Source organism: Curcuma longa, chromosome 5 (assembly GCF_044706935.1).
Source record: "Curcuma longa cultivar G26 ecotype Majalengka, Jawa Barat chromosome 5, ITB_CL_G26_1.1, whole genome shotgun sequence".
Lineage (NCBI taxonomy): Eukaryota > Viridiplantae > Streptophyta > Magnoliopsida > Zingiberales > Zingiberaceae > Curcuma > Curcuma longa.
The window spans coordinates 2,083,900-2,094,748 of record NC_133865.1 but is presented as its reverse complement, the minus strand read 5'-3'; the positions used below and the strand labels follow the sequence as shown (position 1 = coordinate 2,094,748).

The 10,849-nt window shown below is 40.5% G+C and overlaps 1 protein-coding gene across 1 annotated transcript in view; it reads left to right on the top strand.

The window, feature by feature from the left end:
- Positions 1-4,409: 4,409 nt before the first annotated feature.
- LOC141829142 (tubulin-folding cofactor E-like) overlaps positions 4,410-10,849 on the top strand; it is a 29,116-nt gene continuing 22,676 nt past the window's right edge. The window contains exons 1-2 of the mRNA XM_074716555.1: positions 4,410-4,771; positions 5,488-5,658. Coding sequence (XP_074572656.1) covers positions 4,474-4,771; positions 5,488-5,658 — 469 coding nt within the window. The 5' untranslated portion in view covers positions 4,410-4,473. The remainder of the gene's footprint in view (positions 4,772-5,487; positions 5,659-10,849) is intronic.

The following is a 10,849-nucleotide window of genomic DNA, read 5'->3' as shown; positions in this document are numbered from 1 at the left end:
TGATTAAGGGCGGGCGTTACAAAGTTGGATTGCTGAAATCGACGTGCAAGGACAAGGCAGGCCCAAGAGCTTGTATTGAGCAGGCAACACGAGGAGAGAGAGGGACTAAAATACATTACAAAATTAGATAATGCTTCTCGGGAAGATCTGATTCGGAGCATGCAAATGTAAGTCAATACGGGTTCAGGACAAGAGCTTTATACTTGATATGTTACCTGACGTTATCACAAGTGCTCTCCTAGACCAGTCCTTAAGTGGTGTCAAATACTCAGGTACTATTGAAATACCTCATCCCTTCTCAAATCTCAACATTTCCATGGAAAGTTGACTTTATCTAAGTTGTGTTTCCAATGGGCAGAGACTATAGGAGGATTGAACAGTTCTAATAAAGGATGATTTTCAAAAGACGTCTTGACATGTCATTTGACCCACGCTGCAGCTGGCAAGTCCTCATGGACTCAGGCGCATGGTTGTGATGGGTGTGAGGACTCGGGCGCGCACAATGGCGACCGCGGCACGCTGAGTGTTCAGCTAGAGTTATCGAGCTATCGAACTATCTCGTGGAGTCTTTGCTCAGGCGTTCGGCCTAGCGACCACTTCAGGCATCAGTTGTCGTCTTAGCAGAGAAAACATCTGTCGTGCTTATCTTATCCGCTATGTTGAAGGAAAATTACTATAATATCAATATTACTGAGTTGAGAGAGGGAGAGGCACCTGGAGTCTGAGATAATAGAAGAGGTAATAGCCGAAGTTAGAATACCTCAGAGTGCCATGATTAAATTTTATCCGCCTGGCGATAATAGCCCAAGGGAATAGAGCTCGATTCACAATTATATCCGAGTCGGGAGAGAATGAATCCCGAGAAGAGCAATTATTGAAGGAATTCCCTAGCCCGAGACCAAGAATAGTCTTCGAGGCGCCAGGATCCGAAACCAGGAAATATGTAGCTCAATCCACGACTATGTCCGAGTCGGGAGAGATTGGATCCTGAAAAGGGGCAATTGCTGATAGAGATGGTCCGAGACCATAATGAACTCGATCCCGACTATGTCCGAGTCGGAAGAGGTTAAACCCTGCAAAGGGTAATTGCCGATGGCGATGTTCCGAGACCAGAGAATATATAGAGGACTTGGGAAGAAGCATGTTTATTAGTCATAAAGAGAGTATATTAAGGTACTGGGGTGAGATGCCGAGATGAGATGCCAGTAGGGGATGAGATGGCCGAAATACTTAGATGGATGGCTGAGTGACTTGGATGAGAGACTGAGTAACCTGGATAAGTGACAGAGTGGGCGGGCTGACAAAGTTGCCGAGTGGCAATATGGCCAAGCCAACAGAGTTGTCGAGAAAGGTTGAGTGAGTGGCCAACTGACTGAGCAGAATGGTCGAATGACTGAGCAGAGTGGCCGACTGACTGAGCAGAATGGCCGAATGACTTAGCAGAGTGACAAAATAACTGAGCAGAATGGCCAACTGACTGAGCAGAGTGACCAACTGACTGAGCAGAATGGCCGAATGACTGAGCAGAGTGGCCAACTGACTGAGCAGAATCCCTGCATGGATGAAGTTGAAGCCGAGACGGCGGCAGAGATCGAGTGCTCATAAGATTAAGCTGAGCCACCGAATGAATGAGGCCAAGAGGGTTATAGAGAAGCCGAGTGCTCGGAAGATTGAACTGAGCCACTGAATAAAGTCGAGAGGCCTGTAGAGAGGCTCAGTGCTCAGAAAATTAAGCTTAGCCACTGAACAAATAAAGCCGAGAGGCCTGCAGAGAGGCTGAGAGGTTTAATTTGAGCTCGATTCCGACCATGTCCGAGTTAGGAGAGTAGTGTCGATGGCGCAGATCCGAGACTTGAATTAGCTCAATCCGCGACTATGTCCGAGTCGGGAGAGTAATGTCGATGGCGTAGGTCCAAGACCTGAATATTGTCGATGGCGTAGGTCCGAGACCTAAATATTATGATGGCGTAGGTCCGAGAGTAGGTCCGAGACCTAAATAATGTCGATGGAGTAGGTCCGAGACCTAAGCAGAGTCGATGGAGTAGGTCCGAGACCTAATTATGTCGATGGAGTAGGTCCGAGACTTAAGCAGAGTCGATGGAGGCGTAGGTCCGAGACCTAATTATGTCGGTGGAGTAGGTCCGAGACCTAATTATTGTCTTGATCCGCGACTACGTTCGAGTCGGGAGAGTATTGGGACTGGCTGAAGAGCCTTGCACGGGGAGGGCCTGCGGAAGTATCATTGTTACTCAAAAGTAGGAAAGGTAAAGTATATACCATGACACTTAGTGTTCTTGACCGCTAAATGCGGTAAGGCCGGAGATGCGTAGGGTTCCATGGTCAGGTTAAGTCCTTGCCCTCTGCATTGGCCTGAGATGCGTAGCGTTGATGTAGGGCCGGGTCTGGGCCTGAGCTTGGTGGGCCGGGGCCTGGTAAGTCGGGGCTTGATGAACCTAGGGCTGATGGACCTGGGCCTTATGGGCTTGGGCCTTGTGGGCCTAGGCCTGGTGGGCATGGGCTTGGTGGGCCTCCGCAGGCTTCGAACAGCCTGTGGACAGGCGTCGGCGAAGCTTCCGCAGAGGAGGAGGGAATTCGTGGAGGAGAGGCCGGCGCTTCCGGCTACTGTCTGGAGAGCGCTAGGACGACAAAGGCCACCGCCCTGTCAAAATCTTCCTGCGTCATAGTGAGGGGAGGAGGTTGATGAGGATCGTCCATTGGCGTTTCAAATCCGGACGTTGTATGTTTCCACAGACGGTGTCAAATTATGTTCCGGTTGAAACCAGCGGTTGGACAAGTCACCGGACCTTCCCGTCGTCGTTGGCGTGGAATAGGAAGATGGGTGGAGTGCTGTAAGACCTCCAGGACCTGCAAGCACAAGAAACGTGAGTAGGAAGGCCAGGGGTGCCCTGGCGCGACCACTCCGACGCTCAAGTCAGGGACAGCAGCGGGAGGAAGAAGATGAACAGTAATGAACTTGAGTGTAAAAGAGAAGCAGAAGTTTCAGAAGTTGAGAGAGCTACCTGCTGAAGGGAGTGGTCGTTTTAAGGAGAGATGAGCGTGTACCTGTCACGTCACCATTAAGAGGATGTCCCATCATGAGTAATGAGGCGTCAGGAACAATCGAGCACAATAGTCAGGAGTCTCATCTCTGGTAGGTAGCCGTCATGTCATTACCCACGTGGGTGTCAGAGAGGGCGGCGATAATAAATGAAGGGTGTGGACCGGTCAGAGGACATGATGGGACATGCCAGGGCACTGTAAGGTGATTCGGCTCAAGTTGAACAAATGACCGATTGGCGGATCGGAGAGAAGGGCGACTGAATGGTGAGTTGGTCTGAGCCAGAAGTCAGCTTAGAGTTGGGAGTCAGTTTAAGGACTCGGACTTGGTTTGAAGACTCGGCATGAGGATTCGGATTCGACCTGGGGAGTCTGCTGAGGACTCGGATTCGGCCTGCTGAGGAGTCTGCTGAGGACTCAGATTCGGCCTACTGAGGATTCGGATTCGGCCTGGGGAGTCTGCTGAGGACTCGGATTCGGCCTACTGAGAAGTATGCTGAGGATTCGGATTCGGCCTACTGAGGATTCAGATTCGGCCTGGGGAGTCTGCTGAGGACTCGGATTCGGCCTACTGAGGAGTCTGTTGAGAACTCGGATTCGGCCTACTGAGGATTCAGATTCGGCTTGGGGAGTCTGCTGAGGACTCGGATTCGGCCTACTGAGGAGTCTGCTGAGGACTCGGATTCGACCTGCTGAGGACTCGGATTCGGCCGAGGACTTACATCTTGGACACATTATAAATGTGAAATGATATTTTTGAAATTTAAAAGTTAAACAGATGAGGAATAATTGAAATTTTGTCACACTGAAGCCTAATATTTTAAATTGCTTGGCTCTGGATTTATGTCTGTTTCTCCTGTTATAAGTATGATTAATAATATGTTGCATTAAAAACCAAAGCAATTACCTTTTCCACTTTTTGGATGTCTATCAAACTAGTCTATGATTTTTGGGATCAATTTCAATACCTGCAGGTTGGCAAGCTTAAGGCTCTTTGTGAAAGTTTCTTCAAATTAAAGGGCATCAGGTTGAAATTGTTTATTCAGGAGCCGGTATTTATTTGAGTTAGTATATTAGTTTTAGCTACTTTAATCACCAATCAGTCAATTGTTAATGATCTTTGCAATCATCATGTTATACACGAGAAATTTTATAGTTCATTTATAAACAGATTTACCCCAATTGTTAAGGATTTAAGGGGATTAATGGAGCCAATCAAATCAACCCACCAATCCAATTAAGAGCCCAATTGACCAATTGGATTCGGGTTCAGTTTTAAACCCGTTAACCGCTTGGTTAAGAAAATCACGGATTTTCTCAGAATCGCGTAATCCTGCCTCGCCGCTCGACCTCGTCCCCCTTCTCCGCGCAACCCGGGACGCCGACGCCGCGTCCGCCCCGAATCCTTCGCCTGCAATGGCTATGGGCTTGGGGTTTTGGATTGGCCAAAGGGTCAATGCTGTCGGAAATCCTCGGCGGGTCGGGACTGTAAGGTATGTGGGTGAGGTGGAAGGATACGCTGGAGATTGGGTAGGTGTCGACTGGGACGACGGCGAAGGGAAGCACGACGGCTCCCTGGGAGATGTCCGATATTTCTCGGCGATGGGAGAGAGGTCGGGCTCTTTCGTCCGTGGCAAGAACCTCAGCTCTGGGATTTCGTTCTTGGAGGCTCTTCATCTCCGCTATGGAAGCGACTCGACCAAGGAAGAAGAAGGTAATAACCATCTCAAGTTTTATTTTATTTTTTGCTCTTTTCATTGTTCAAGCAAGTACCGAGAGTCGCACCTTCAAACGACGCACTGAGCAACATGCTTGTCGAAATGCCACCAGGGTTTCCGTAACTATGGCTATAGATTGGCTTGTTCGCAGCATGTTGGCAATTATAAACAACTTTACATTTCGTTTCTTAATCCTTCCAATACTTGAAACGACCTTTAGTATCATAATTCTATTGATCCTTGCATCACAACTCAAATGTATCAGGATAATCAAAACTTTGGTCCACATGTTCACACTATGGATTTTTCAGTCATCCAAAAACCTGTTTCATTAACTTCTTTTTTAAATTTTTTTCTGACTATTTAAATCTAACAATATTTTCTCTTACAAATATTCCTAAATAATGGATCTACGGATGGTAATCTGTATGAGTACTCTTTGGTTCATGAATAGCTAGTTTGATTCTACGTTTCAGGATTGTATATTGCTTCTGGTAAGTGGGTGTTTGCGATGCATTGCTTAACAATTGGGCCAAAGAATAGATAAGCAAAATATTAATCTTTTGTATTCAATCCAACTATTTCTTATGTTTACTAGTCAACTCAATTAATTCTTATATTTATATCTTGTATTAACTCTGCATTTTTGGCATCAACTTGGTGGATCTTATACACCATACAATGTATTTTTGTGTTTGTTACAATCCTGCAGAGGAGATGTATGTTTATTCAACCAGCCAAAAACATGTTTCTATACAACTTGTGGGGAAACACAAAATTCAGGAGAAGTTACAACACATAAACGAGCTGCTCAGTGCATCTTTATCTTATTTAGGAGTTAGCTCAACTGAACCTTCTGATGAGATCAATGCTGTAGTTCCAAGTAAGTTGGTTACTCCTTGTTCTTTGGTGCTAAAATTTGACAGTTGTTGGTTAAATGACTCTAGTGAACCTTTGGAATCATATTTCCTGACTATGGTCCTTAGTTTGGTACATAACCTCAATACTTACATGCTAGATTGTTGTTCCATAAGTAACTATAATTCTCTTACTGGTAGGAAGATGGCGTAATTCTCTTTCTAGTAGCAGCCATAGTTGGATTAACAAGAAGATTGCAAAATAGTTGGGGATTTATAAAAAGGCATCATATGGTTAGTCCACTCAATGAATACCATAATTCCAAACTCCACAGATCCAAATCAGCTCAGGTGGAGAGGCATCAGCCTTGGTTATTTTATCTTTTGTTCCAGAAATTGGGTCTGTGAGGGTGATTAATAGAAATAGCTTGTTGCTGCCAAATCTGATGAAATCTGTTGTGATTTGGTCAAATCAATCAAATTTTCAAAAAATCACCCCACCCCTGCTTGCTGATTTTCTCTGAATGCAGACTTGAAAGCCAACAATCTTGCTTGAGAAGGAAAGTGAGGGGGAAATTGTATAGGGAAATAATAATTCTTAATTACCTTTTGTGCCTTCTTATCAAGGACCCAAGGAAGTGTAGATTGTGAAGCAGGTTCAACTTGTCCTTGAAATGACATCTTTTTGTAGGGCATAAGGCATGCTGGTTTTGACCTTTTGGTGTATAATTTATTAATTACATCCTTATGATGCCCTTTAGTAGTTAAAAGTTACTGTTAATCATAGTTGGAAAGATTGATCGAGTTGGATTGATGTTGGCTAATGACTCGAGAAAAAACTACCGATCTAAAGAAATTGCTAATTTTTTTATAGTTACATTATATTAGAAAATCAAACAAATCTACTGAAATTTGATTAAATTAAACTGAAAATGAAAGAAATCTAGTTAAAATTTGGTTAAATTAAGGCTGATTTAAAAACTTCACCAAATTAGTTGTACCTTTAATCTAACTTGATTCTTAGAGATCTCACATACAAAGGAGACTATGTTGCCCTCTTGACTAAGGTGTAAAGTATTGAATCTTGCCACACTCATTTTGGTGTAAGATCGACACATGAAACACATTGGCATAGGGAATAGTTGATGCCTTTGGACAACCCATCTATATAAATTTGAAGGTCCTGGCGATGATATTACAAATAGCTGAAAATTTCTAGCCGCTCTTCGTGTCTCCTGTGCGAATACGAGTATGAGCAACAAATGCAATATAATGGTGACATAGCTAGCACTAATAGGCTTAACTGCTCTTATAATGAAAGTGATGCAACTATTGCCCCTAAGATTGTGAAGGAGTGCAAGTGTTCATATTACCAAATCATGAGGTGGTATTGGTTGTTTCTTTCCTTTATGAGATGACGTAGTGCAATTGATATTACTGATATTGATTAGATGTCAAATTATTGTTAATTTTTTTTTTCATTTTTAATAAAATTTCCCTTTAACAAGAAATAATATGTACTACCATAACATAGTGTCTAACATCTAAAAGTTTTGTAATGGTATTTAACCTTCCGTTGTGTATAAACTTGCTGGCCTATACCTAGACTAATGAGGAGATTAAGACATGGGTCTTGTCGTGTAAGAAGCAATATGACCTATATAAGGTTACATTGATGTGTATACTTGGAGAGGAACTATGCGGATGGACATTATTAAGTTTTTATCATAATAAATTTGTTGATGCATCTATAAAATATAATGATGGACCGTACACATTTCACCTAATGGCAATGTAGTTTAAGAGAATGAAGAATAAGAATACAATAATGTAGATCCATTGATATTTGATTTGTCCCAATTGAGCATGATCCTATGATGGATTTAGAGAATCTTTTGGTTGAGAATCCATTACTTGATGAAGTAGGAGATTCATTGTGACCATCTCAAATTTTTTCCCCAATGGATAGATGCAGGTTAGAGTAGATGCTGCTGAGGAAGATGATGATAATGAAACTTTTGACTGAGAATGTTATTGTTTGGATTTTGATATAGGCGTTCTCAAACATCTTATCCTAAGAATAACCAAAATCCACAAACAAAAGAAAAGACAACTTAAATGGAAAGGCAAAGTTGTTGATAGTAGAGCAACTACTTATAGAGGTGATGATTGTGGCGATGCATTAGATGGTTGTGAAACTTATATTTGCTTGACTTTGGGAGTTAGCTTGGGGCATATGAGTAGGTTACAAGCATGCAACTCTAGATGATGATCATGTTGCTAGAGCTATGAAGAGTTAATATCAATGCCAACATGATGATCATGATGCTAGAGCTATTAATAGTTAATATCAATGCCAATACGATGATCATGAAGTTAGAGCTATTAAAAGTCAATATCAATGTTGATGCAAGAGTGATAGGAAATAAAGCTTATGATTGTCAACTTATGTGAAACAATTTAGCAAAGATTGATCCTGATTTAGGCACATCTATCGTACACCTTTTTATCATAGCTCTAATGTATCATGATAATCCATCATATTAGAGTTTGAGGACTTGTTTCTTTATCATGTGTTTACACCACCTTCAATTTTAATGGTGGCATTTTAAGTCCAACTGTAGTCGTGAATTAACATACTAATGGATAGACCATGTGGAGAAATCAATTCCAGTACATGTCTTGAGTAGCCCATGTCTTGAGATGTTTTTTTTAATTAGGATATAATTTAGTAAAGTCCTCAATATATTAACTCGAATTAAAGCTTACACAATTAGGATAGGTTTTGTAAAACACACGACACGTCACCTTGATAACATCAAAAGGGGTATCGTGTATCACCATTATCATTTTAGATACAATTTTTTGGACTCAATGTCTCTACAATTGAAACTTTAATACTATTTCATTATGTGCAATAGTAAGAAAAAGTATATATTTCAAATTTATACCTTATTGATAGCTTGTGTAGAAGATTTAATAGTCAACACATGAAATATAAAGTCAATAATGAACATTTATATCAACAAATGTTAATGAAAGTGTTTTTTTTAAAAATTAATATACTTATATTAAAAAAGGAAAAGTACCAATACCGTAGTGACATAACATGACTTGGTATCAAAATCATATTATTTTAGTCATGCATCAAAATTTTACACAACTCAATATTTTAAACCTTGGGAGATGTTATAAAAAGTGAGTGACTGAATTAGTTGTGGTAGGTGTTGAATTAAGTTTCTAAAAGAATGATAGAATATGATGGTATGGTTTAATATCTTAAGCCATGCTGAATCGGAATATTACAGTTTCAATGTTGTATTGTGTTGATATAGTTTTGATCAAGATTTAAAATTTCGAGTTGTGCCGGAGTTTTAGTTTATGATTGGAACGATTCGGTTTTGGTACTGTACCATGCTATACTGATATGATTTTAGTACTTTTTTAAGTATAAAATCTATTAATTAAAAATACTTTTATTAATTTTGATTGCTATAAATGCTTACTATTGAGTTATATTTGACATGTTGAATATTGAGTTTAAGTTTTGCTATTACTTCGTGAAATGTTTGATGCTTATTGAGTAAAAGTTGATTTAGGATTAACTGAAGTCCACCAGTAGACATGACAAGTTGAAGTAGGTTTATAATATATTTAATTTGGATTTATTTTGATTAGTTTAAAATTAAATCAAATTTATATATAGAATAATTTAGTTCATGAATAGTAGTATATTTTATAAAGTTAAAAGTTATATTATATTTAATTTTTTTTATCTTAATAATTTGTCTCCTATATCCTTAAAGGTTTTTTTTCTCTCTATGTTTACCTTGTGGACAAATGAAGAAGGGGAAAAGATACTGATCGTTAAAGAGTTTTTGATTTTTTTCTCTATTTAAGAAAAAAATTAACCATGGTTAAAGAGATTAAAAGGTATTTTATCTCTTTGTTTACTTTCGTAGATGGATGAAGGGGGAAAAATTAATGAATATAAGAGGGAAAAAATTAACAACAACAATAATAATTATTAGCTGTAAATATTTTTTGTAGAATAAGTCCCTATTTCTTATTATAAATAGGGCCTTATATCGTGCAATAAGATACACTTTTCTATGTTATTTTACCAACATGGTATCAGAGCAAAATTAGGGTTTTATTTTTACCCTTCGGCGGCTCTCCTCCTCGCGATTTGGTTTTGTTTTTTCCTTCGACGTCGTTCTTCCTCGCGATCTGTTCGCGAGTTCTTCTAATCCTTTGTGCATCTTTCGACACCGCTCCTCCTCGCGTCCCGATTGCAACCGGTGACGCCCACAGTTCATCCGGTCTACGCGCGATTGGGACGCCGTCCGAGTTCCTTCTCCTTCGTGCCGCCTTCGTCGCCAACTGCTTCCTCTTGAGCCGCCCTGTTCCCGCTCGCGATCGGGATCCTTTCTCTCTAGATCGTGCTCTGTCTTTGAGCTAGCAGACGCCGAGCTTCTCCTTTGTGAACGCCGCCGCCGAGTTTCGGTGGCCACAACCCACAGGAGGAGTAGGATCGTCTCCTGCTTCCTTTCCCTATTGATTATTTTTTTTTTTTACAGCAAGCACCAAGTCAGAGTTTGATTCTTGTGCCATTTTTTGCAAGAGAAGACGGACATTCTGATTTTTCTAGTGATCTAGCTCTTGCTGAATTCTGCCACCTCTCTTCCACCGCCGTCGGACAACTCAGCCTCCTTGCTACCTTGATAGTAGTTCTTCAAGTTTTGGAATTCCTCTTCGTTTCACAGTAAGAGTTATTTGGCTTCCTTTGTGAATAAAATTTTATGGCTGAAAATAAATCTTCTATCATAATGGATATGGTGCCTGTGGTGTCTAAAATTATGGATTATAAATTAAATGGTTCAAACTATTTGGATTGGAGTAAAACTGCCCGTCTTTATTTACGAAGTATTGACAAAGATGGACATTTAACTGATGACCCGCCATAAGATGATTTAAAACAAACATGGCTCAGAGAAGATGCTCGCTTATTCCTTCAGATTCGGAATTGTATTGATAATGAGGTAATTGGTTTGATTAATTACTGTGAATTCGTTAAAGAATTGATGGATTATTTATATTCTGGGAAAGGAAATCTCACTCGTATGTATAAGATTTGCAAAGCTTTTTACCGTGTGGAAAAACAAGATCAACCTTTGATTAATTATTTTATGACTTTCAAAAAGACATATGAGGAGC